This window comes from Delphinus delphis, chromosome 1 (genome assembly GCF_949987515.2).
Source record: "Delphinus delphis chromosome 1, mDelDel1.2, whole genome shotgun sequence".
In the NCBI taxonomy this organism is placed as follows: Eukaryota; Metazoa; Chordata; class Mammalia; order Artiodactyla; family Delphinidae; genus Delphinus; species Delphinus delphis.
In genome coordinates this window covers 8930236-8957053 of record NC_082683.1, presented here as the reverse complement: position 1 = coordinate 8957053, position 26818 = coordinate 8930236, and the positions used below count along the sequence as shown (strand labels likewise).

General features: G+C 55.1%; 1 protein-coding gene across 1 annotated transcript; it reads right to left on the bottom strand.

The window, feature by feature from the left end:
* Positions 1-3024: 3024 nt before the first annotated feature.
* Positions 3025-13599, bottom strand: DRAXIN (dorsal inhibitory axon guidance protein). The gene is made up of 7 exons (XM_060031646.1): positions 13149-13599; positions 10582-10772; positions 10327-10329; positions 9155-9266; positions 8644-8733; positions 6811-6900; positions 3025-3198 (listed from the first exon to the last, which is right to left on the bottom strand). The coding sequence occupies exons 1-7, from the start codon at positions 13597-13599 to the stop codon at positions 3086-3088; spliced, it is 1050 nt and encodes a 349-aa protein (XP_059887629.1). The 3' UTR covers positions 3025-3085.
* Positions 13600-26818: the final 13219 nt, after the last annotated feature.

Below are 26818 nucleotides of genomic sequence, written 5' to 3'. Positions count from 1 at the left end.
AGCTATTGGTTTCCACTTGGCCTCCCGCTTGGCTCTTCCCGGCCCCGGGGGGGTGGGGGGGGTGGGGTGGGTATTTTTAGAAAGCTCCGATCTTGTTGTTATTGCAAAGCCACTGACACCTGCAGCTCTGCCTCAGTGGCCAGAATCTGTACATGCTGCCTCGGGCTGAGTCCAGAGCAGTTTCCCAAACCTCTTTGACCCAGAACCCCATCCCCTCTCTCCTAATGGAGCATCTCACGGCCCCCGTGTTCCGGGGGACACGCCTTGGGAAAGGAGCCTGAATGGTGATCTCTGAGTATGTGACGGATTGTTATGTCAAAAAACAGAACACCTACTAAAATCATCCTAAAAATAAATCAGCTAACACTGAGGGCTTATTATGTGCCGGACACTGTTCTAAGCATGTTACCAGGATTTTGTGTTTACATCTCACAGCACCCCTATGAAGGAAGATTTATTATCTCTATTTTACAGATAAAGAAATCAAGGCACAGAGATCTTAACTAAGTTTCCTAAGGTCACCAAGGTGGTGAGCGGTGTAGTAGGCCGTTTGTCGGCAGCTGTACCCGCGCAGTCAGCAGGGCGAGGGAAGGGTCCCGGGCCCAGCGTACATCAGAGTCACCTGGACGCTTTGCAAACGCACAAAGCCCAGAGACAACCCAGACCGATTAAACCAGCATCTTCGCAGGTGGGCTCGGGCGTCGGTACATTTGCAAGTTTCCCAGACTGTTCTAAAGTGCAGCCCAGGTTGAGACCAGCAGATTAGAGCAGCGATCTGCTAACTGTGGCCCGGGGGCCAAATCCAACCCACGGCCTGTTTTTGTGTAGTCTGCAAGTTAAGAGAGGTTTTTGCATTTTAGAAAATCAAAAGAAGAAGAATGGGTCTGTGACAAGTAACAATTACATGAAATTCTGTGTCCATAAACCATTTCATTGGAACACAGCCTAAAATATTTACCTGGCCCTTTACAGTAACAGTTTGTTGAACCCTGGATTAGAGGAAATTGGCTTATGTCCCAGCAAAAGAAATTTAAGATAGACCAAGGAAGAACTTCCTGGTAGAGAGGTCTGTTAAACACACAGGGGGCTCTGGGATCCCTGACTCTGGAGTTATGAGGATTCCACCCACCCTGCCTTTGCAAATGCAAAATGCAAGTAGCTAGGGCAAAGAGATAGGCCTTGACTTTCTAGCTATGGAGCTCCCTTGGTAGTCAGTGGTAGTTCTGTGGGGCCTTTCAGCTTTGTCCTGATCGGTGTTTTCCATCGTTGATGGCCCAGGGCTAGCCTAACCGCTGCCCTCCAGACAAAAGCAATTCTGGGTTCCCCGCCTGCAGCCACCCCTGCTAGGGTTCTATCACTATCTCGAATCTGCCACTCCATGTGAGGCACACAGTGTGGGCCTTGTCTGGTCTCGAACAGACAAAACTGCCAGTGGATTCAGTTTACAAACAGCCGGCTTTGATCTCTTGCAGTCCCCCTTCTCCCCAAGATTCCCATGCCCGTCGAACTTGAATAGGGCAAAAAGAGCCAGTGTATTTGGTTTCTCCTAGATCTGTCTGCTTTCCTTGGTGCCGGACCCTTGACCCCCGACTGATTTTCCCAGTGGAGTAAACAGCCCTGGCATCTCGTGGGCGTGGTCCCCCGGCTGGGGTCCAGGCCAGCAAGGACTCTGGATGGAGAAGGCTTGCAACCTTCTTTGCCCTGGACCTGAAGGTCCTGAGTGAGATGCCAGGTGGGGGGATTTAAGTGGCTCTCCTGAGGTGGTCACTAGAGTCACATCTGCTCAGAGAGGTGTTTGGGGTAGGCATCGTGAGTCTGGCCTGTGGGGAGCTGTTAGGAGAGGTGCCCCAACTCCTCAGTGGGCTCTGCTGCCGAAGTGTAGGCTGGGGGTCCTGGGATGGTCTCTGCGGGGCCTGGGAACCACTAAGACGTATGCAAAGTGGGTGCCCACGGGCAATGTGCGTACTTTTTGAGTCCATGCTTGCCTTAGATTCTCAAAGGACATGAACTACAAAAGCCAAAGAACCCCCCTGGGGTGGCAGCTTTCAGGCAACTCCGAAGTGCATGTCCCAGGACGGGGTGAGCGGGGCCATAGAAATAAGAGACAGCTTTACTGTCTACCCCAAACACTTCATGTCTCAGAATACCAGCTCCCAGAGGGCAGGGGTCAATCTGCCCAAATCATGCCTTATAGGCAAGCAGGTGTTTAATGCACATTTTCTCTTGTTTTTTAAATGATATACCTTTGTCCAGGGAAAGAAGAGAAGAGTCGGTTATTCCAGCCTTCACCACAGTGAAAGGAACAACTAGAGAACACGTCTCTCTCACCGAAAGCCGTGGAGAACCTGAAATGTGTCCTTAGTTGTGGAGGAGCAAAGACGTGGGCCTTGGAGCTGGTCGGACCCAGGTTCAGACGCCAGATTCACCCTGACACTTCAGGACCTGGTGTTTTCAGTGGGGTCTTGGGTCCAGCAGCATTGGCATGCCCTGAAGCTTGTTAGAAATGCAGAATCGACTGAATTGGAATCTGCATTTTAACCAGATCCCTGGGGATTCTTACACAGGTGAAGGTTTGAGGAGAATTGATGTGGGACCCTGGACAAGTCATAAAACCTTGCCTCAGTTTCCTCCCCTGTAAAATGGTGATTATGCCTACCTTAAAGGGCCATGTGACAAATGAGATAATGTATGCCCTTCATTTAGCGCAGTGCCTGGTACATAGGAGGTGCTTCGTACTCGTCTCCCAGGGAGTTTCCATTCTTTCCCAGCTCGAAAACCTCTTCCTTTTTAAACTTGAAACAATTGCAGTGCTGCGGTCGGAGGCTAGAGGGCGCTCTCGACATTGCCATCGCGGAGAACGCGGACACCGGGATGCGCTGGCGGTGTGGGTCTCCCATTGGCCGGGTGGTGGCTGCAGGTGTGCTGCTGCTTGGCTCCTGGGCGGGGGCAGTTCGCCCAGGGCTCCCCTCCTGGGGCTGAGTGTCCTGGGTCTGAGCCTGCAGCCTCAGTCATCTGCCTCCCCAGTTGATCTGCCACCGCGAGTTATAAACAAACTGCCCGGCTTCTCCAAGCCTCCCGCGCCCCGCTAGACGTTGATGAAAGATCCCTGGTCGCCGTCGGCCGTTTCGGGCTCCACGCAGCGCCCCTTTCTCCGGGTGACCCTGCGGTTCCGGTGGAATTTGACGTAGCAGCGCAGCCCTGGGTGAAGGGAGGCAAGGGGGTCAGGGATGTGACCAGCCAGACCCCTCCGCGCCCTCTGGAACCCCCTGCATCCTCTCACCACGACCCCCTTCTTTTTTCTGTCCTACAACCAACCCATCCCCCGCAGAGCAGCCTGAATGGGCTTAAAAAAGCGAATCACAGATGGAGAAGGCAAGAGTGAACAGATGGAGCACAGGGGATATTTAGGGCCACGAAACTATTCTGTGTGATACTATAATGGTGGGTACATGTCTGCACATTTGTCAAAACCCATAGAATGTGCAACACGAAGAGTGAACCCCTAATGTAAATTATGGACTTTAGTGAATAATGTATCACTATTGGTTCATCAGTTGTAAAAAGTGCACCACACTAAAGTAGGGTAATAGGGGAAACTGTGTGTTTGGGGGGGCATGTGAGAACTCTGCATTTTTTGCACGATCTTTCTGTAAACCTAAAACTGCTCTTAAAAAATAGTCCATTAAAAACCTTTTGTTAAAGGGATGCAGATTCTGCCCTCCCCTATAAAACCTCCTACGACTCCCCATTGTACTCAAAAGGAGATCCAAACTTCCTACCCTGGCTTATAAGACCCTCTGGGACCTGGACCTGCCTCCTGTCTGCTCTCTTCACCTCCCACTCCCCTCCTCACTCTCTAACTCCAGCCACACCCAGTTTTCTTGCTTTTCCTCATACACCCATTCATTTTTGGCTCCAGGGCCTTTGCACTTGCTGTTCTCACAGCCAGAAATGCCTTCCTGAAGTTCTTGGCATAGCTGGCTCCTTCACAGGCTGCAGGTCTCAAAGGGACCCTCCCTGACCACCCCAATTAAAGTAGTCGTGGCCCTCCTGGCCCACCAGTGGGAGGGGTTCCTGGCTGTGGCTCTGTCATAACCACATGTCAGGCATCCCCTGACATACATGGGTAGACATGTTTTTCATTTAAGGCCACAGAAGGCCACATCCTCCTGACTGGGGGTGGGAAGAGATTGCTCAGTGTGGCCTGAGCAATCCCTACATTTCAGTTTAGGAGTGACCACGGGGAGAGAGGAGGACATCACCTGCTTAAGATCTGCTTACGTCACTGTCAAGAGAATAAAGGAATTGCTGTGAAGTTTGTGCTTTGGGGTCTAGAATTGACACCTGGATCGCAGCTTTCAGACCTGTGGCCACACAAAATACACTTGGGGGGGGCAGTGGCTTATAAGCAGGAGTGGTCGGTAGCCACAGAAGCCCTTCTGGAACCCTCCAGAATCCAGGCTGGCCTAGACTGCTGGACTTCATCCCTGGAACCTGAGTTCACCATTTTGGGATTTCTCAGAAGTCCTCAGGACTCTCGGTCCTCAGAGGGTTCCTGACAGCCTCTTCCTGGACCATCTTTAATGAGCTGTCATTTCTACTCAATTTTTTTTTTTCTGGAGCCTGAGTCTCCACGGAGGAAGCAAGAATTTTGGTGGGACCGACCGGGGTGGGAGAGACCACGGGAAACGAGAGATGGGCTTTTGGCTGCACACATATCTTTTGGATGCCTGAAAAGCGACCCCCTCCTACCTGAGGCCCTGGGGAGGAAGGAAGGACGCCTTCCTGGGCAGAGGGGCTGGGCACCAGCTGGGTGTGTGAACTCAGTCGGGCCACGTCCCCCTCACGTGGGCAGGATGGATCTGGAGGCCCTGGCGCTACTCCGGGCTTCCTGGACCTCCGGGCCATTCTGCACCTCAGTCTCCTCCTCTGCGAAATGGGCCGCCAGCCCGGCACACGGGTAACAGAAGGCAGCTCCCCGGCATCTCCACCCCTGCCTGCCTCCATCCCCTCACCTCCCAGCTGGTCCTCTGTGTCTCCACTCCTGCCCCCAACAGTACTGTGGCCAGAGTGAGCTGTTACACTCGTAAGTCAGACCAGGTCACTCCCCTGCTTAAAACCTGCCGACACCTTCCCATTATAACTCAAAGTCCTGCAGGATCCTCCCCGCCAGCTTCTCCTACTTCCCCTTCTGCCACCTTCCCCGTTGGCTACTGTGTGCCAGGCGCCCTCAAACATGCCAGCCTCATTCCTGCCCGAGGCCCTTGGCTTTGCTCTGCCGCTTGCCTGGGACTCTCTCTCCCTCCCCCCACCCCTCATTTTCAGGTGGCTGGTTCTGCAGTCCGCTCCTGCCCACCCTTTCTAAAACACCTCCCAGACTGCTCACCAGGCCAGTCTGGATTATTTTCTTTACAGCCCCTATCCCTTTCTAAAGACATCTTGTCTACTTATTTGCTTACTGTTGTTCATCTCACTAGAATGGAATCCATGGGCGCAGAACTTGCTGGCTCTCTTTGCCGCTGAATCCCCAATGTCCTCATCAGAGCCCAACACACAGTAGGCACTCAATAAATATTTCTTGACAGACTGGATGAATGAATAATTGGACCTAAGCAGCTTTATCGCTCTCACAGCAGATAATTTTTGAGGCTAATGTGAGAAAAAATTGGGCATGTATCTCAGAATGGTCAACAGAGGGACTGAGACCAAATCCCTTCACTCAGGAAATGTGCGCCCTGGATATGGGATGACACTGAGTAATTATTGGGCATTTTTGGTATTTTGTTTTTAAAAGAGCACTTATCTCTTAGCTGTGTATACTGAAATATTCACAGATGAAATATCTACACTTCCAGGAGTGGCTTCAAAATCCTATTGCAGGGACGTCCCTGGCGGTCCAGTGGTTAAGACTCTGCGTTCCCACTGCAGGGGGCGCAGGTTTGATCCCTGGTCGGGGTAAGATCCCACATGCTGCGCAGCGTGGCCAAAAAAAAGATTTAAAAAATCCTATTGCAACGGGGGAAGCAGATGGGAGGGGAGACAGCACAGATTGGCCATGAGTGAGCATTACTGAAGCTGGGTGACGGGAAATGGGAGTTCATTATACTATCCTGACGACTTTAATATATGTTTGAAATTTTTCAGAATACAAAATTTAAAATGTTCTCCCACTTTTCTAGCTATGTAGGTTTGGGCAAGTGGCTTAACCTTTCTGTGCCTCAGTTTGCTCTTGGGTAAAATGGGGAGAACAATAGCTCCCTTCCTGGGATCGTTGGGAGGTTTAAGGAGATAATGGGTAAAGGGCTTAGCACAGAGCCGGGTACACCTGGGCCCACCTGGGCAGGAGGGCACATACCGCTCCACGTGGGAGCTCCGAGGAGTTAAAGAGGGAGCCAGCCGGGCAAGTGCATCCTTCCCTGGGACAGTGCTGGGAAACCCACCCCCCACTCCTTGTTATCACGCTTGGAATGTCTCCCCTGGGATAGAATTCCGGTATGAAAGCACCAGGCTTCTCAGGTTTGATCTTATTTTAAAAGATACGCTCCTCTCTCCTCCCCTCTCCCGCCTCCAGATCATGGGAGATCATGCCAGCTTGTATTTCAAGAGGTGAGAAAAGCAAATGTGACCAACGATGCCAGGAATCGAGACTAAATGAGTTCACAGATTGTGGGCGCCGAGCAAAGCTGCCCCTGCTCGCTGTCTTCAGCCCCCCAGGGGTTCTCCCACCCCCTTCTCCGCCCACCCCAGCTTGGAGGAGAAAGGGAGGTTGCGAGGTCTCCACACCGAGGGAGCCCCCGATGTCGGGCTCACCTTCCACACACATGCAGTCGTCAAAGCATTTGTTGTTCAGGCCTCGGTTGTGGGGCGTGCAGAGGTGCTCCCGGAGGTCGCAGCAGGTCCCTGCCCACACAGCAAAAGCACACGCGGTCAGCCACGCCGAGCGGACCCTCCCTGTGCCCTGCACACGCTCCCACTGGACAGGAGATACGTCATCTCCACGGTGGGGCCATCCCGGGCAGGATGGACCATCTGGTGCGCAAGGCTCCCAGCTGGAACCACTGACGAATGTCACGGCCGAGGCCCCTGGGGGCGGGCGGCAGAGATCCCCAGACGCCCCAGATGGGCAATTGATTGATCATGGGAGGAGCGAGGGCGCTGTGGGATTCCCCCCCTGGGTGGAACGGCTGGGGGCTGTCAGGTGTGAAGTTAGCATGGAGCTGGGAGGGGCCTCAGTGATCATGGAGCCAACGTCCTCTTTGGACAGATGGGGAAACAGAAGCCCCCGAGAGGCAGGCCCTAGGCACGGCCTCGCCCACCATGGAGCCAACTCTCAGAGCCACTGTTCAGTTGGCCCAAACTTGAGCCTTTTCCTTCTGCTCAGGGTGAAAACAATGGTTTGGAAAGAAAACAGCCTTTCAGGGAGCTGGCGGTCTGGCTTATCCGATGCCAAATGGCTTGTTGGGTTGCTGTTTTGTAGAATATTCTGGTCACTGAATTAACGAGCATCGTGGAGGTGTGCAACTCAGATGTCCCTCCGGAAGGCACTTGCCATCCATCGGCCAGGAGAGCAGTTAGCTGCCAGCCTCCAGCTGTTAACACCTGCAGGAGCCTCCTGAGCCTTCAATGTCACACTGTTCCAGAGCAGAACAGCCCAGGCAGTCACTGGCTCAGCGGGGGTGCCAGGGCCCGGCTACCTGCCCAGCAGGGGCCTCTTCTAACAGGGAATCTTTGCTCTGGAGCTCCCCGCTGGGCTGGCAGGCGACTGCATCACAGTCTCCTGTCCATTCCTCCTTCGTTCCACTTTTATCGTTCACAGGCCTTACCCTACCCCCCACCCCCAGAAACCTCCTGCCCTTCTAACTCCCCCTCGCTATCGTCTTCTCAGAAGTTCCGACTGACCCAATCAAGGGCCAGCAGTTTAGACCATCAATCAAAACCCCAGGCCTTAGGGCTTCCCTGGTGGCGCAGTGGTTGAGAGTCCGCCTGCCGATGCAGGGGACACGGGTTCGTGCCCCAGTCCGGGAAGATCTCACATGCCGCGGAGCGGCTGGGCCCGTGAGCCATGGCCGCTGAGCCTGCGCTCCACACCGGGAGAGGCCACAACAGTGAGAGGCCCGCGTACCACAAAACAAACAAACAAACAAAACCCCAGGCCTCTGTTTTCAGACTGTCTTAATGGGCTCAGCTGCTGGACAGGTCAGGATGTCATCAAAGTATCCCAAGAAGCCCAGCAGTGTCATGATGGAACAAGGACAGAATTAAGCCCAAAAAGACGTTAGGAGAGAGAAGTTGAGAGAAGGATCATCATGATTTAAGGCAGCGTGGGGCGGCGGTTCAGAACCAGGCAGACTCAGGTTTGAGCCACTTCCTAGCTGTGTGACCTCGGCTGAAACACTTAGCCTCTCTGAGCCTCAATTTCCTTGCCTGAAAATGGGGAATGATAGGGTCTCTTTCTCTGGGTTGCTGTAAGGATTAAATAGAACAAAGTATGACAGCAACTCTCAGTAAAGTGGTAGCTGTGGTTGTTATTATTTACCATCCCTAAAGAGTCCTGCTCATGTGTCTGGGAACACCCGCCCCCATCCCTACGCAGGTTCCCCCAGCGCCTGGCCTAGTGCCTTGAACACGATGCTGGTTCGGTACCTGGCAGGCAGTCCTGGTGATGGTCGCAGGGCTCCCCTTCAGCCGGTGATGTTTCATTCCCATCACTGGAGAGTTTGCCCCGGTGTTTCTCTGGGGAAAACAGGATCTGTGGTCACAGGCTGAGGCTCAGCACGGCAGAGAGATTAAGCACAGAACACCAGGGCGAGAGCGCCCACACCGCCACTCCCACAGTGTGGCTTGGATAAGACACAATACCTCTCTCTGCCTCAGTTTTCTCTTCTCTAAAGTGGGATCAACAGCAGAACAGACCTAACTTTTTTTTTTTTTTTTTTAAGGTTAAGTGAGTAGCTACGTGGAAAGCGTTTGCCGTGCGATGAGCACTTGAGAGCAGCAAGTCCATTTCAGTTGTCCGTTCCATTGTAGACTCCAGGCCCCCTATCCCACCTTGGACATATGTAGGTCAGGCTGGGGTCACCGAGGCCCCTACCCCAATGGATGGTGGGAGAGGGGAGGGAGCCCAGCAAGGGGGTGGCGGGGTGGGTAGACATACCTTTCTTCTTCGTAGACGGCCAGACCTCAGGCTTTAAGTCTTCATAATCGGTCCAGTCAAACAAGGCCATGTCCAGTGTGGGCATCACCTCCCCGTCGGGCCTGGGATGAGCCTGCAGAAGGGGGTAGAGCGGAGGGAGCTTGAAGAGCCCAACAGGTGAAAGAAGAAACGTGGGGCCCCAGGACCAGAGAGCAAAGGAGGGGCTCCTCAGAGGCCAGCTCACCCTGTGCTGGACAGCCTGCAATCCCAGCCCGGGGACATCGAGAGGGCCGCCCAGAGCAGCCACCCCCAGTGTGGGACGGTGCCTACAGGCAGCTGATGTAGTCGGGCAAGTGGTCCACCAGGCCCTCTGGGGGAGGCAGCTGTGTCCGCTCAGGAGGAAGCCCAGCTGCGTGTTCCCCTGCCCCTTCTCTCCCCTGCAGACGGCACCAGCTCTCTGTGGCACTGTTGAGGCCACGGCCGTGGCTCAGTTCCACTCACAGCCCTGGCCACAGTAGGATGTGAACCCACCTTCAAGGGCTGGGTTCTCAACACATGGGCCTCAGGGGCCCTGCGACAGCACAGGTAACCATGAATTCGTCGGAAATGGCCCACAGTCTTATCAGAATCTCAGGGGGGTGTAAGACCCAGAAAGAGAATAAGAAAGATCTACTGCTAAAAAAAAGTTTTATTTCTTCTACACATATATTTATTTTTGATCATTTTTAATGATTTTATTTTGAAACAAATTCCAAAGCCCCAGAAGAGGTGCAGTGATGCACCTCACGTTAATTGCAACAAGTACCCTCCCTCTAGACTCACCAATGGTCGGTGTACCTGCCACGTTTGCTGGCCTGCTCCCTCTCTGTGTATCTTTTTGTTTCTGTTCTTGTTTTCTTTGTCTGTGCCACGCGGCATGTGGGACCTTAGTTCCCCGACCGGGGATCGAACCCACACCCCCTGCAGTGGAAGCGCGGAGTCTTAACCACTGGACCTCCAGGGAAGTCCCTTCCATATATCCTTTTTAAAGGTCTGAAGCAGATGGGTCAAAGTGTTAACTAAAGCTTGTTAATTCTGGATCATGGGGACATGGTTTTAAAGATTATCATTCTCTGTACTTTTCAGCATGTATGAAATTCTTCCCCAAAGGCCCTGCCCTTCCAGATGCAGAGACCAGTGTGCTGAGCCAACACTTGCTTCCTTGGCATTCCCTAGAGTGAGCCCCCAGGACCACTGCCTGGACAGTGGCAGCCCTCCCTGGCCAGTGGGCCCACTGGCCTGAGCTGGGCTGGACGGGCATCGGGAGACCTGGATTCCATCCAGCCCCGCCGGCCTGGACCAGCTCCTTCCTGCCACTGTGCCTCAGTCTCCCTAAATGTACTAAGAGGGCTTTGCATGACATCATCTCAAGGACCCTTCCATCTCCGAGGCCGCCCCGGGCCCCTTACCTGGGGCCACAGGGATGTGACGGGCAGGATCAGGGACTCTTCTGTGGCAGGTGCTGCCTTAAAGGTGGTGAGGTAGAGTATGGTGGGGGCCAGGCTGGTGGAGGATTCCTCCATCGCGGCATCTGGGCCCTGGTCTTCTGACAGCTCCACCTTCTTCATCAGGGAGCTGGGACCTCTGACCAAGGCTCGGCCTGAGACAAGGAGCAGGAAACACAGCAACTGTATCTGCTTGCCACCCACCACCCCGTATCGGCCCACAGCTGGACCCACATTTCCTGCTGCGAACAGGGGGGCGGCAGGAACCACATGACAAGCTATTGGCTCAGCCGACATCGCTGCTGCCCACCCTCCTGCGGGGGTGGAAGCAGGAGTCTGGGGGCAGGACGAGGGGGGAAAGTCTTGGATGAATTTGCAGTGCTGCTGGGGAGATGGCCCAGGATTCTTGCTCTAAAGCAATATTCCAGCAAGTTGCAGCCAGCAGTGTAAGTGCAACGAATGGAACTTAGTAGGATTAACCATGGAAGGCTTCCTGGAGGAGAGTAAGTTTGAGTAGGGGAGCAACGTGATGAGGCCGAGAGGCATTGCAGGGAGGCAGAGGCCTTTGAGAAGGCTGGGAGGTGAGAGCTCCCTACGTGGTGATAATGACCGTTTTATTGAGTACATGCTGTGTGTGCTGGGACCATGTTGTACGCTGGGTCCTGCTTTACAAGCACTATTTCACCTAACCTTTGCAGGAGCTCTGGCAGGGAGGTACTCTTTCAGCCTCATCTACAGGGAAGGAAACTGAAGCACAGAGAAGTTAGGCAACTTGCCTGAGAGCACACAGCTAGTGAGTATCAAAGTCTGAATTCGAACCCAGGTCCATTTGTTGCAAAACCAATACTTTTAACCACTGAAGCTGCCTTCCAAGATATGTGGGCAGGATGGGGTCGGATGAGTGTGAGGGGGGAGAGTGTGCAGGGTTGGGGGGTGGTCGGGAACCAGGGGGCTTCGAGAAAAGCTAGAGGCCCCATGCTCATCCTTGCCTCTTTTTCTCAGGCAAGATCTGACTTTAAGGTTGGTTGGGTCAGTTGGGGCCTCCCCACCATCCAGAGATGAACCCCAGAGAGTAGGAAGGGGACTTGGGGACCACTGAATCTGCTCTATTCATTTTACAGAAGGAAACGGAGGCCCCATCAGGCTGAGACCTTACAGCTGGTCAGCAGGCCTGGGCCTGGACTCCAGACCTCCACTCACCCACTCTCGTGGGAGCGCCCGGCTGGTCCACGGGAGCTGGGGCTGGAGCTGGGCTGGGCTGAGTCCACGCCCCGTGTATGCCTGCTTGCTTGCTGTCAAGGCTGTCACTGCCCCCACCCCACCTGACACGTGATCCCCAGGGGCAGGAGGCTGAGAGTCTAAGCTGGGCAAACTCCCCTGTGTTCTGTCCACCTGGGGGGTCTCAGCGGGCCTGGAAGGGAAGCAAGTCCCAGCTGTTTGCAGGAGAAGGTGGGGCTGAGGTTCCACCACCCCCCTCCTGCAAAGCCCCTGCCCCCATCCATGCCTGTGGCACTCGGTCTGCCCCTAGAGGCAGTCATGTCACATGTAAAGACTTGGAAGCCGAGGTTGCCTGCCTGGGCTCTGGCCAGGGGACACTGGGGAGGAGCCTGCTGGGTGGGGCTGCTGGGACACGTTTGTCCTGGGGAGGCTGGGACCAGTGGGTGGTTCGGCTCACAGGGGATTTGGGAACGTGGAGGGAACTTAAAGGAAGGTCAGAAAGACGAGGAAGAAACCCCATCAAACAAACAGAGCAGAGGCAGGAGAAATAAGGACGTGACCGCTCTCCTTGGTCAGCCGTGTCCAGGTCGGAGGACGCGACTCAGCACTGAGAGAAAACTGAGAATTAACTAGTAACAACCACTGCCCATTGCCCCTGCCACGTGCCAGACACCATTCTGGGTGCTTCAGATAGCAAGCCGGCTCTGAATCTACCCTGAGGGCAGAAGGGGCCATGACACTCACTTTGCAGAAACTGAGGCACAGAAAGATGACTTGCCAGTAAGTAGTGGAGCCAGAATCAGACCTGGGGCAGATCTGGCTTCAGAGTCTAAGCTCTCGGCCTCTGCTCTGTGCCTCGGAGTTGATTAAGTGATGTGCTTGGAGGGCACCGAACTGTCCCATCTCTATTCAGGACTTACAGTAGGATGGATTTAGGTCAGATACGAGGTAGAACTTCCTGATTTAGGAGGACGATCTACTGATAAGACTGAGCTCCTATGGCCACATGTCCTTCTCTTCCTCCCATGCTCCACGCCCAGGCCTTTCCCAGCATCTACTTCTTACCAGATCCCTCTGACTTCAGTGAGACCCCTCCCTTCCTCTGGGGGTCCACTACCTGTCCCCTTTGGGGACCCTGGATGTCCTCCCAGGGACCTCACACCATTGACACCGCCGCCCCCCACTTTCCCCCCCTCCCCCGCCTCCCTGTCCTGTCCCTGAAGTCCCCTTGGCCCTTTGGATCTGATCCCTCTCCCCCACTCCCCCTCCCCCTTTCGTTGCAGGGCCCCACCCCCTCGAAGACCTCCAGCTACCTCTGTGCAGTTTCAACCTCTCCTTACGTCTCTTGTGCTCCCTGCCTCGTTTCTTCACCCTCTCTGACCCTGGAGACCGGCTCTGCTTCTCGGGGTAGGGCAGTGTCAGCCCCAGGAGCAGATCCTTGTCCTGCAGCAGGCCTGCAGGACTCTGCCCAGGCAGCAGCCCCCCTGCCCCTGGCAGCCTGGAGGCCTGCCTGGTGGTGGCAACCACAGCCCCATCCTGGGCCCGGCCAGGTGTGCCTGGGTCACGCTCCTTCTTGCCCAGGCCCTGCCGGCGGTGGTGGCTGGTCTGGGGCGTCCACAGTGCTGGGCCCGGGAGGTCGATGTGATTCTCCGGGAGGTTCCGAGCAGAGCTTCCGGGTCCCAGGGAGACTGCCAGGCTCAGCTCCAGTAGCAGGAGGAGGGCGAGGAGCAGCATGGGGGCAACGTGGGTGGTGGGCCCAGCCATGGGCGTTTCCCTGCAAGAAAAGCAGGACTCTAAGGGGGCAGCCCTCCTCCTCCTGCACGGCCCGGCTCCCCAGTCCCCTCACCCCCACTATTATAGCCTAGTGTTCCTCAACAGGGATGGAGGGGGACTTGGCCCCCTCACCCCTCCAGGTGACATTTGGCAACATCTGGAGACATTTTTGGTGGTCAAAGCTAGGCAGCACCACTGACTTTACTGGGTGGAGGCCAGGGATGCGGCTAAACACCCTACAATGCTCAGGACTCCCCCGTGACAGGGAATCGCTGGCCCAGAGAGACTCCAGCGCTGAAGCTGAGAAGCCCTGGTTCCAATAGTTGAAGAAGCGCCCAGGTTCCAGATCAGTCTAGATTCCTCTTTCTTTACAAACCTCTGCCTTTGGCTAAGTTCCCCGGAATGAGCTGAGTCCCTCCAAGCTCAGAAATAGGCCGACAGTCCCAGAGACTTGCCTCAAAGCCTACATTCAAACAGAGGGAATAATAGCACGTGAGCACGTGCTGTAAGCAGGAATCGTGTTCAGCGCTTGGTGTGAATGTCTATCCCTTGGTCCTTTCACCGAGTCTCTGAAGTGACGCCTATTCTTTTCTGAAGTGGAAATAAAGGCTCAGAGAGGCCGCCACACGGAGTACGTGGCACATATGCAGCTGCTAGGCCTGTGCTCTGAGCTCCCACGTGCTGTCCCAGGACAGCCCAGGCCTTGCCTTTTCTTTTCCTCCAAGCTCCAGGCAGGTTCTGACAAGGCAGGCGCTGTCCCTGCTGGGGCTGGGGAGCTCTGGAGGCTGGACTCTGACCCTGCAGGGTGGGGTGAGCTACCTCCGACCTACACTGGGGACAGCCCATCTTTCTGCACCAGAAGTGGTGTCTCCTCAGGGGACCTCACTGCTCCCCCCTCTGCGCCAGAGGAAGAGTCGGAACCCCCAGATGCTCCAGGAGCACTTGGAGCTAAGGCTCAGGAGCCTTGTGGCTGGGGGACAATGGGAGTGTCCCACCCCCTGGGGCCCCTCCCCCATAGCCCTCCCCCCTACACCAACCTCACTGCATCTGGCTGAGCCGGCACCAGGTTAGCCAGGCTGATGGAATTTTCATGGCCTCCCTGGGCCCCCTGCATATTCCATTAGGTTCACAAAGGTGCTTACACAACCGTCTCCTTGTGATTTGTGGCCTTGTAATTGCCCAGGGCTGAGGAAAGGCTGGTGGCCTGGGGATGACTGCTGGCTCCCTCCCTCCAGCCCCCTCAGGTCCTGCAGCCCCCGCACTGGCCATCCCACCCCAGGTTCACCGTTAGCCAACGCTGAGTGAGGGGCCCTTGAAGTGGCTGGGGAGGACAGGCTGACCCACCCTGGGAAGAGCGAGGGGTCTGGGGGAGGGAAGCGGCTCCTCCCCAGCTCGCCTGGTCACCAGCCTCCTGTTATCCTGCTGTTCTATCATCCCCCAACTGGCGTTAGTGGTCCCCCGGGAGGTGCGGGCCTCTACTGCCCTGGGCTCTGCCCCACCAGCCTCAGCCCCAGCCTTTCCATAATGAGGGCCCGGGGGGCCGGTGCTCAGGCAAGGCCTGCACTCCTGCAGCAGCCAGGTGGGAGGAGGAGGGGCCCTTCGAGAGGCCTGTCAGTCAAGCATTGTTCTGCCCCCGGGGACCCCTCAAACCCTATTTCCAGGCCTCAGGCAGATGCCAGGCTGCATTGAACAGACTCCACCCTCCTCTCCCTGTGGCTGAGAAAGGCTGAGTCTGTGTTGGATGCTACCCTGACCCAGCCCCGCCCTTCTGTCCTGCGGGGACATCACATCGATAACCTGGGAGAAACCCACAGAACACCATCAACACGGGACCTTTGGGACACTGGCCTGGTGAACAGAATCCCTCCACCTTGAGAGTAGAGAGGAGCAAGGTGGGACACCCAGAAAGTGCAGGCAGGGGCTTCCCTGGTGGCGCAGTGGTTGAGAGTCGGCCTGCCGGTGCAGGGGACATGGGTTCGTGCCCCAGTCTGGGAGGATCCCACATGCCGCAGAGCGGCTGGGCCCGTAAGCCGTGGCCGCTGAGCCTGCGCGTCCGGAGCCTGTGCTCTGCAACGGGAGAGGCCACAATAGCGAGAGGCCCGCTTACCGCCAAAAAAAAAAAAAAAAAAGTGCAGGCAAGGGACCAGATGAGGCTTGGCAGAGGGGTGAGGGGTGGGCAGCCCCACGTCGTGTATGGGCAGCGTGCTGTCCCTGTGGACACACATGAGGCCGATCAGTGACCCCGAGCCAGCCTCTGAGCTCGGTGACCAGCCTCGGCACTAGTCCCAGAGGACAGCTCCTCCCCTGCAGAGCCAGGAGTTGAAGCCCAGCCCCATCCCAACCCTACACCCCCATGCATCACGACCCCACCCATACTTGCCATCTCTCCCAATGAAGTCCTCTTACCAAGCCCTTGCCAGTGGCCATGGGTCTGTTCATCATACCCAGGAACCCCAACTTCAGTGCCATCTTTGTTCCCTCCCACCCTTTGCACCCCACAAATCATGTACGCAGCCAGCCTGGGGCAGGGAGCGGGGATTTCAGCGTGCAGGCTGAAGCACCTGACAGGCCATCCCTCTCCTGGATGGATATCAGCCCGGTCCAGGCCCCGGACCCAGCCCACACTGCTGCCAAAGTGCTCTGATCCTGACCCTCTCCTGCCCCAAACTGTCCATGGCTCCCTATCCCTTTCCCATTTAACCACAGACTCCTCGCTTGGGTACTCAAGATCTCGTATAATGTGGGCCCAACCTAACTCTGCAGCCCTGACTTCTATTTCCTCCCCGTCACAGCCAATAGAGACTATGCCCTGGGCCTCGAGCACCTCCCATCTTTCCTGTCTCTCTCTTCTCGCTGAGGCTGTTCCCTCTGCCTGGAACAGCCTCTCCTCTTCACCCTCATCTCTGTCTCTGTGGAACTCCTGCCCATCCTCTGGGACTCGTCCCAAATGTCCCTTCTGGCAGAAAACTCCCCCCTCAGGGCTCCCACACAGCTCTGCCTAGCTCATTTTCTGCTGGGGCAATCAGCCTTTTTTAAAGTCCCCGACTAGGAACCTCCCTGCTGGTCCAGAGGTTAAGGCTCCACGCTCCCAATGCAGCGGGCCCGGGTTCGATCCCTGGTCGGGGAACTAGATCTCACGTGCCACAGATAAAAGATCCCGCACGCCGCAACTAAAGATCCCGCACGCCGCAACTAAAGATCCCGCACGCCGCAACTAAAGATCCCGCACGCCGCAACTAAAGATCCCGCACGCCGCAACTAAAGATCCCGCACGCCGCAACTAAAGATCCCGCACGCCGCAACTAAGACCCGGCGCAGCCAGATAAGTAAATAAATATTAGAATAAATAAACAAAGTCCCTGAGAAGATCTGGGGAAGATCCCTTTCCCCTCTGTCCCTGTCAGATTTACAAGACCCTGCAAATAACAGGCACTGACAGCTACGGATCGGGATGGAATCAAACTGACACCCGAGCAGAAGATCGTAAAGAGTTCCCAGGGAGGGTGTGCGTGTGCATGTTTGTGTGTGCGACAGAGAGAGAGAGAGAGAGAGAAGGAGACAGCTAAGTGAGGGCTGGGGATGCTAGCACCTCTTTGCCCTGAAGACCGCATGGAACCCTGTCCCCAAGCCCACAGCATTTGTACTTGAATCTTGGCACATTCCAGCAGCCAAGATGCCAGCCTGGCAAAGAGCCACTCGGGGAACACGGGCTGCTAGAGAAGCCGCAGCGAGGATCCACAGCGATGCGGGCTCCAATCCACTCCGCCCGTCTGGAAGCCAGCTGGAGGCGGCCTCCCAGAGCACCAAGCAGCCGGGAGACAAGGGGCAGCAGGTGCCCCGCGTGCCCCACCCCCATCAGCCTGGGATGGTTCTGCCCGAGGTTTGCGCATAAAGCCTGCTCTCTGGACGCTCAACAGCTTTCAGTCGCCCGGGACAAGAGAACCATCCACAGCCCCGAGACAGCCGTCTCACAACAGAGATCTACTAGTGACTCCTTAAAAACTAAACTGAACAAGAGCAATCGTCGTCATAGGAGCTGCCACTCCCTGAGCAGTTGGAAAGCCCAGGCTCTTACAAGCCTACTTCATCCCTTTCTTATTGCATCCTCTCAGTTGCCCTGCACAGGGCAGGTTGTTCTCCATTATTTTTAAAATGAGGAAACCCAGGCTCTGGGAGGGTAACCCACAAACACAAGGCGACAGCACTGGTGAGTGACAAAGCCCCACCTCAAGGCCTGGGTTCTCTCTGCACCCCATCGCCCGTCCACTGAGCTTCGTCGGGGGTCGCCTACCTCCCCCACGTAACCTCCTGCCATTGCTGCGAGTGCAGTCAGGGCCCCGGAGCGGGGACCAGGCAGCTGGGAAGAGGAAACTGACAAAGGAGGGGAAAGGGGCTTGTCTCGCGCCCTTATCCCGTCCCCATACTGTGCAGAGTTGAACTGCCGGCGTGGTCTCCATCCAGAAGCCTGCGGGGAGGCAGTGTTAATGCAAATGAGGGCAGCTGATGGAGCCCGGAGCTCGCTTTGATTCCTGAGCCCCCTCCCCCCTCCCCACAACAGCCTTGCATTTGGGGGCCGGGCGACTAGGGGAGCTCCTGCCCACCTGCCTGGCAGACAACAGGGAGGCCTGAATTCCTCCTTTACTGATCAGCTCACCCGATGCCTGATGGGCTGGACGGGAGAAGGGGGCAGGTAGGGGGGTGGGAGGTGGGAGCAGTGCTGGCTGAAGGGGGTCCGATGGGAATCCTGGGCCAGGAATATCAGTGATGCTCTGATGGAGCCTAGGGATTACGACGCTCAGTCCAGGCTGTGAGCCAGACAACCACCCCCCAGGAGAACTTGGCCGTCAACCCCCCTCCCTGACCCTGCGTCTCCTTCTCGCGTGTGAAAGTGACGCATTTGAGCCACCATATTTGGTAGAGATGTTTCAGGGGTTCTCTAAGCATTTGATTCTAACCTCACTTTTAAAAAACATTTGTGAAGCTATTTTGAAAACTGTAGGTAAAAACAACAGACACTCTCAAATGCGTCCTCTACACACTTTTAACTCGGGTACATCCCCACAATAACCTGGCCTCCTCCCGGGTCACTGCAGAGTGTTCCAGGGATGCGAGGTGAGCAGTTTAAAAGAACTGTTGCCATTTGCAGCTACTTATTGACATGTTCCAGGATTTTCTGGACACCAACGACCAAAGCCTGTTAGAGGCTCGGTCTCATATCGACAAATGCAACTGACATCCATAGCCTGCTTTTATACCATTGAAGACAGCTTCTTTTTTCTCTTTGACTTACTGTAAAATGGGCAATATTGTACATTGGGGGCATAACAGTGGTCACACGGCATCCCCATGGAGGAGAAGCTGAAGAGTCTGACGGCATGTAGGGCTTGAAACTGTATCTGCACGAAACGGAAAACGTTTTGGTTTGGGGAAGAGATTATTGGTGGTGTTGGTGAGGTGCTACACCGCTCATAAAAGGCTGCCTTTATTGATTTTATATGTTGGGATTATGGATAAGATTTCATGGGAAATGATTCGTACTGCGCAAAAAATAATGGGGGGGGCACTAGGGGAAGACCACTGGATCACTGGGTTAGATCAGATGGTCTCGAGGGCTCGGTCTGCCAAGGCAGCCTAGGAATTTATGATCTATAGTGACAAGACTCCTCCATCTGTCTGTCTATCCAACCGACAGCCCCCTGTGGGGAGGGATGACACATCATATCCTCCAGGTTCTGGAGTGAGCCCCCAGGGACCAGGGACAGGTATTGTGAAGTAGCATGAATTCAGAGGACATATTTGTGAATGTTCAAAGACAAAACATGGGAATTCCCTGGCGGTCCAGTGGTTAGGACTCTGCGCCTTCACTGCTGAGGGCACAGGTTCAATCCCTTGTCGGGGAACTAAGATCCCGCAAGCAGCTCGGCCAAAAAAAAAAAAGACAAAACACAGCCATGCATGATGATAACAAGCCCATTCCTGGGCCGTCCCTCCCTCTCTCTCGCTTTTGGAGGAGCTCTGCCTTGCTTTGGTCACCTCTCTAACTGTGACTGACCCCCAGCTCCCAGATGAAACCCTAACCCACCGAGCCGCTGGGATGGGCATCCTGAGGCCAGTACAGGGGTCTCTGGGATGACTGGCACACTTCTATCTTTCAAGGGCTCTTCAGAAAGGGGTGCACAGTGCTGGGGGTCAGGGATCTGAACAGGAAGGGGCCCTGATTCCTGCCACTCCCCTGGCCACAGCTCAGGTCTTGAAAGGACCCTCCACATGGAAACATCCTAACCCTCTTTAGCTCATAAGAAACTGGAAGGTAGCTGCCTTCTGCTAAACCTGGACCAGAAGGGACTTCCACACCTGAGGGGCCAAGAAACATCTCCAAGGGGATCTTGCTCCCTTAAGAGAACCCAGCCTTCCTCTGGGGCAATCTGGGAGCCAGTATTCTTAGCCACAAGTGATGAGCTCTCCCGGCTCATGGGGGAAGTGGGTCTGGAGTTTTGTGGCCTGCTGGGCATCTCTGGGGACCCTGACACTAAGGGCTGAATTCTGTCCTTCACAGTAGCTGCCTCAGGCCAGACTGGGCTCTGTGTAGATGCCCCCTTATCACAGAACTCTTGCCACATTCCCTGCCATGTTTCCAGTAACACAAACATCCTTCGGTGCTGCTGTCTGCCCAGGCCCCAGCTCATCATCCAAACATCCTCTACTTTGTGGTCAGAAGAACAAATCGGACACTAGCTTTCCTGCTTAAAACTCTTCAGTGGACATTTCTGCAACTCATACAGCAGACAAGAGATTAACTCCTTAATATATAAAGAACTCTCACTCCACTCGCATCCCTGGGAGCCCTGGGGGCAGTGTTTGTATGCCCAGAACCCCAGGTCAGTAGTGCTTAGGACAGATTTTGTGAGATGCAGGAATTCTCTCTGATTTTGTTTCCATACCGTGAAGATTTTAGGAATGCTCTAACTTGGAATGATCTGCCTGACTCTGCCCTCTGGCACCCCCTCATGACTTGACTGGACACTTCCTGGAATGGCTGGAATCAGACAATGGAGGTGGCCATCCCCAGGTACCCTCTTCTGCTCTTAGAACAGTGGACAGTGGGGCCACCTGGTAGTCAGCTCCACAAACCTGGAACTCCAGTTGGGGTCTTAGAGCATCTAAGACAGCAGGTTCCTGTCTTCTTTAGGGGGAGTGGATTCCCCCAGGGCTGGAAAATGAGTAGTTGTAATTGTTCAATCAAAATAGTTATGTCCCATAATTCAAAAAGAGTCATGTACCACAATGTTCATTGCAGCTCTATTTACAATAGCCAGGGCATGGAAGCAACCTAAGTGTCCATCGATAGATGGATGGATAAAGAAGATGTGGCACATATATACAATGGAATATTACTCAGCCATAAAAAGAAACGAGATTGAGTTATTTGTAGTGAGGTGGATGGACCTAGAGACTGTCATACAGAATGAAGTAAGTCAGAAAGAGAAAAACAAATCCCGTATGCTAACGCATATATATGGAATCTAAAAAAAGAAAAAAAGGTTCTGAAGAACCTAGTGGCAGGACAGGAATAAAGACACAGACGTAAAGAATGGACTTGAGGACACAGGGAGGGGGAAGGGTAAGCTGGGACGAAGTGAGAGAGTGGCATGGACATATATACACTACCAAATGTAAAACAGATAGCTAGTGGGAAGCAGCCGCATAGCACAGGGAGATTAGCTCAGTGCTCTGTGACCACTTAGAGGGGTGGGATAGGGAGGGTGGGAGGGAGACGCAAGAGGGAGGAGATATGGGGATATACGTATGCATATAGCTGATTCACTTTGTTATACAGCAGAAACGAACACACCATTGTAAAGCAATTATATTCCAATAAAGATGTTAAAAAAAACAAAAAACAAAAATGGTTATGTCCTCAATGACAGTGGGGGAGAGGAGGGGGATCCTAAATTCTTGGGCTGGGCTCTTCCCAAGTCATTTTGGGACTAGATTCTGTCTCCCGAGCCCCTCCCACGATCCTCCCACCATCACACCTCATCATGAGTCATAATTTCCCTGTCTGTGAAATGGGATTATTAGCCTGTCATGAGATTTGACTATTTAGGAAATGAGGACTTCTGTGTGATTGGGGAAGGGGAGGTTTCCAGGTATGGAAGGAACTCAGGCAGTGGAGGTGGGATGGAAGGCAGCAAAGATGAGCTTCCTGGAAGGGGGGAGGGGAGATAAGAGTTGAAACATCTGCCCTGTGGGGTACTCATCAGTGGATTGGCCTTGACAGTCCTGAGCTAGTCCCTACCCATCTCCCCTGCCGCCCTGAGGCTCTGTGCCCCCAAAGTGCCACCTGGCCAATAGGAAGGGGCCTCTCAGCCCCCCCTAGGCCTCAGAACAGCCAGAGCCCCACCTACCGCTCCACATGCCTTTGTGCCAACCTGGCCTCACACAGAGAACTCTGCCTCTTGACCCGTGGAGCCCCAGGGTGGAGACTGCCAGGGACAGTGAACCAGGTAGTCACCACTTGCTGAGCTCCTCTGGGTACAGGACCTGGATGCCATGCAAGGGAAACTGCTCTAGTCTGAAGACCTTGTCCCTGCTTCTGGAAATTGCCAGTCTGATTGGGGACAATAGCCCTGGCCCTGGGGAGCTCCCACTGTAACAGGGAAGATCTAGGTCTTGCCTTGGAGGACTCTTAGACTGATGAGACGTGGCTCCTGTCCTCAGGGAGCTCTCAGTCTGAGCAAGAAAAGCAGCCCCTGCCCCAGGAAGCCCCCAGTGTAACAGGGGAGACCCTGTTGCTGCCCTTAGGGATTTCCCAGTCTGATAGGGGAGACACAGCTCTGGCCTTGGACATTCCCAGAACATGGGGAAAACATACACTTCGCTGGAGGGAGCTTCTATTCTGTGGGCAAAGACACAGTCCTTGCCCTCCAGGCGTCCCCACTCTGACCTGGCAGGGAGGCCACAGACCTAATGAAAGATTGAGGCACAGATGTAATTATTATTGATTCAAACACAAAAATGTCAGCCCAAATCCATTAAGCTGAGCCATGGGAGAGCACCCCCTGACCAGAGCGGAAAGAGCTGTGTGACCTTGGGCAAGTCATTTGACCTCTCTGAGCCTCGGTTTCCTCTCCTGTAAAATGCTGGAGAATGAGGGGAGGCAAAGGTATACAGAGTGAGTGGTACCCAGTAAGAGTGCGATAAACAGTAGCTGTTGTTATTATGAGGAGGGGAAAGAGCGGGAGTGGGGCTTGGGGGTGGGTTCCTGGAAGTGTTTGTGCATCTGTGCCTGCGTGTGCATGGGGGCAGGCACAGGTGGCCACGTCCTCAGTGCTCGGTGGGGTGATGGATGGCTTCGGTGGGGCAGGTCAACACAGGCCCAGGCCAGCCTGGAGGGGACCATTGTCTTAGCAAATGAGGTTTGCCTTTCCGCAGGGGCAGCACCATCTGCTTTTATTATTTCCAACAGCAGCCTCGGGAATTCCCACCCCCCTGAGGCCTCACACCTCAAAAAAACTGATGTAGGGCTATTGTTTTGGGGCGAGGGAGTGGAGTCCTACCTCCTGCTACATTACAGGTACTCGACACCCCTCCTCCTCTCCTAAGCCATCCTCCTGGCCCCCTATTCTCCAAATGTCATTATCTTGGTTCCCAGACAATTTGGTCGCACCCATCACTTAATCGAGTGACAAAATGCCCACTGTCAGTTCCGGCAGAGGTCAGTGTGGAGTAGAAAGACACCTGGAGTCAGACAAGCCTGGGTGTGAATCCTGGCTCCAGCATTCAATAGCTGCGTGACCCTGGGCAAGTCAATTAACCTCTCTGGGCTTCAATCCCACATCTGAAAAATGAATGTTTGCTTGGGTGTCATTTATAGGGTATCAACTACTCTAGGCTTAGAGCTTTATATATTATCTAGTTTATAATTCAGCCCATTGAAGTGGACAATACTTTTCAGGTAATAACAATAGTAACAACGGTTCAACATTGGGACAAAGATTTGAAGGATTTGCTCAAGGTTACACAGTAGAGTGAGTGGTAGAGCTGGGATTTGAACCTGTGGCCACCTGACTCCAAAGGCAGGCTCTTTGACCACGCCTCATGCTAACTCGGTAACTAGTACGAGTACTGACGCTGTGACTTTCAGGGATGACACGTGGTGGGGGCCTTAACCCAGAGCCTGGCACAGAGGGGGCCCCTAAAAACTTGAGGTGTGCAATTACTTTATCCCAACTGCTCTGGATTCCAGCACCAGTACCCCTACACTCACTCAGGGACGTGTCCCAGACGGTCAATGCCAGGCCATGGTGTTGCGGGGTGCGAGGCTGCCAAAGCTGGGAACTGGTATGAGGGGGGCAGGGCCTCTAGTGGCAGGGTCCTTCCTGGGGAGGCCTGTGTTCCATTGGCTACGGTGGCCCACGTGAGAGGAAGGGCTGCGGTAGGACAAGCAGAGGGCCTGGAACAGCAAGAGAGGTGGGTGGCACCTGAATGGGCCAGTGGAGAGATGTTAGTATGACACCTCCCCACCCCGGGAACATGCCCAGCTCGTGCTCTTCCCAGGCTGTGGAGTCAGGGAGGCCAGGATGCAAACCGCTGCTCTGCCACATTTCTGGCCGAGGCAAGTGAAGGTCCAGGTCACGTAGCTGCTAAGCTAGTCTGCTGAACTTGGGCAGTCAGTTCCCTGTCTAGCCGATTTCCTCTGTTCGCATCAGGCACAGAAATCCTCCTCATCTTCTGGAGGCGTGCAGAGCCCCCAGTACCACAGGGACTTTCCAGGAGGCTTGCTCCCCGCTCCACAACCTCACCAGTCTGCCCTAGGGCCAACTCTGCCCCTGGCCTGGCCAGCAGGACCCAGTGGAACCCACGGATAACCTGTGGCTTGCAATTGTCAGTTCATTCCTATCTCCTTGGCCAAGGATTCCATATATTAGAACAAATACGGACAGAGCACGTGCTGTGCTGCTGTGTGCCAGCTGTGTCTCAGGCACTGGGACCCCAAGTGGAACAGGACCCAGCCCCGCCCAGGGAAGTACAGACCACAGGAGAGACAGGGAGGCAAGGGGGGCAGGAGGGCTCCCCACAGGAGGGGACATCTGACCTTGGCCTGTAAGGGGAGACCTTTTAGTTAGAGGGGAGAGCCTAGCAAAAGCTCGGAGGCAGTCAGGGCGTGGAGATGATCGGCCCTCCGTCATGGCGGAAACCCAAGATGCCGACGGGGGTGTGATGGGAGGCAGGCAGCAGTTAATTTAGTGGAAACAGGGAGCTATGGAGGGATGTAGGGATGCGAAGCACGGTGAATTGAACGGTGGGAAGGGAGGCAGAGAAAGTGGCAGAAAGGATTGTGAGCAGGAGTCTGGATGGGGTGTGTGTGTGTGTCTGTGTGTGTGTGTGTGTCTGTGGGTGTTTCCAGTCCCATTCTTGCCTCTCTAAAGAGAAAGGCACTAGTTGCTAGCTCTGGCTGTGGCTGAAAAAAAAGCTCAGCTAGGGGAACCCAGAACTTTCCAGCCGGGAGAAGATGTCCCTCTTCCGAAGTTGCCCTCATTATGGCCCTAAGCCCACATCACTGCCCGACTCCTGGGGTGGTGTGTCACCTGTCGCGATGACACAGACGATGGTCAGAGGGTTTGGGTGATTACACAACAGGTGCAGGGTCCAAAATACAATCCCCCCCAGAGGAAAGGAAATGGCTCGTGAGCGAGAGCCATTAAAAAAGAAATGGGTGCAAGACAGAGATTCAGAATTGGGAACGAGCCACATGGATGCCTCATGATCAATGACCAGCTGTTGGCAACATCGACACAGCCACATTGATCTCATTTTGAAAGCAGACACTCTTTTCTTTCTGATTTTTAAGCTCCGATTTTAGGACAAGCAGAGAGGAGGAGGGAGAGAAAGAGAGAAGAGTGCCAGTAACAGTGTGTAGGGGGAGGTGACCATGATACGGGAGGGGCCACAGTCAGGTTTCTCTGCAGTGTCTCTAAGCCTGAATTTTTGATCCACTTCCCCCTTTCTGTGGACCCCCTATCCCCACCCCACCCCACCCAGGGACTGGGACTGTAGAATCCCCCGTGGCCACCGAGTGTGTGCCTCGCTGGCATCCGATATGTTTTTTTCACTGCTTTCACATAGATCCCTATAGGTAGGTGCTATTATCCCCGTTTTATGAAGGGGGCACTGAGGCTCAGAGAAGTGCGTCCCTTTGTCCAAGGTCACTCCCTCAGCCTCCGTCTGCCTGACCCCAGGGGGGTGGTACTGAACCAGTACTGGGACACTTCTCGCATGCCACCAGGCTGGGAGGTGGGCAGCATGGAAGACGGCTCCATGCAAGAGAGACCAGACAGAGGCGAGGGCAGAGGGAGCACGCAGTGCAGTAAGGCAAGACTTGGCGGGAAACCCAAGAAGTCTCACCACTCAAACCTCGGGTCCCGAAGGAGCCTGAGACCCCGGCGTGCGGTTGGAGAAAAGCCAGCAGTGGAGAGGGAGGGAGCCTGAGCCGGGGCCAGAAGAGCGAGGCCAGCGCTGTCGGGGTTGCTAGCGCGAGGAACTGGGCAGTGCTGGCGGGGGACGCAGCCGGAACCTCCCTCTACCTGCAACACACCCCAGCCCCGTAGGCAGCCTCGAAAGAAGCAGAGGGCACTCCTGCCAGCTCTGTCCGGAGCTTAGGGAATCTTCCAATCTTCTTCAAACGATGTCAGATTGGGGTCCCCAGCCTGAGAGACCACCGGGAGACTCAGAGACAGAGAGACAAAGAGAGACCGGGTCCCAGAGGGAGAAGGCTAGTGCCGAGGAGGAGAGTGGGCGAGAGCCGCGTCCGGAAGAGGGCGGCAAGGGCGCACGCTAGGCAGTGTCAGAACGTGGAAAAGTGAGTGTCCGGAGGAAGGCGGGCGGATGAGGGGCCCAGGAGCAGAGCCAGGAGCCGAGGGGAGACGCGGCGAGGAGCGGAGGCGGTGGACCCACTGACCGACGGGTCCGAGGGCCGGGAGGGCAGGGAGGAAAGCAACATCCTCACCTCCATCCTCAGTCTCCAGCGCGCCCCGCCCCTGAGCGCTCCAGGTAGCCCACCTTTGTCCCGGCGCGCAGCCAGGTGAGGCGGGAGGGTGGAGCCAGGGGCGGGCCAAGGCCAAGCCTTACCTGTCCAACCGGCGGGGCAGGGGCCGAGGGGCGCGGGGCCGAGCGCCTGCGGGAGCCGAGCGCAGCAGAAGGCCGAGCC

Bases quoted from the DNA above. Each gene is read 5' to 3' on its own strand.
- DRAXIN (XM_060031646.1), bottom strand. From the start codon at position 13,599: ATGGCTGGGCCCACCACCCACGTTGCCCCCATGCTGCTCCTCGCCCTC. The intron at 10,773-13,148 runs GTAGCTGGAGGT...TCCTTGTCTCAG, and splicing joins GAGGTTGAAACTGCACAGAG to GCCGAGCCTTGGTCAGAGGT. The intron at 8,734-9,154 runs GTATGTCTACCC...TGTTTTCCCCAG, and splicing joins GCCGTCTACGAAGAAGAAAG to AGAAACACCGGGGCAAACTC.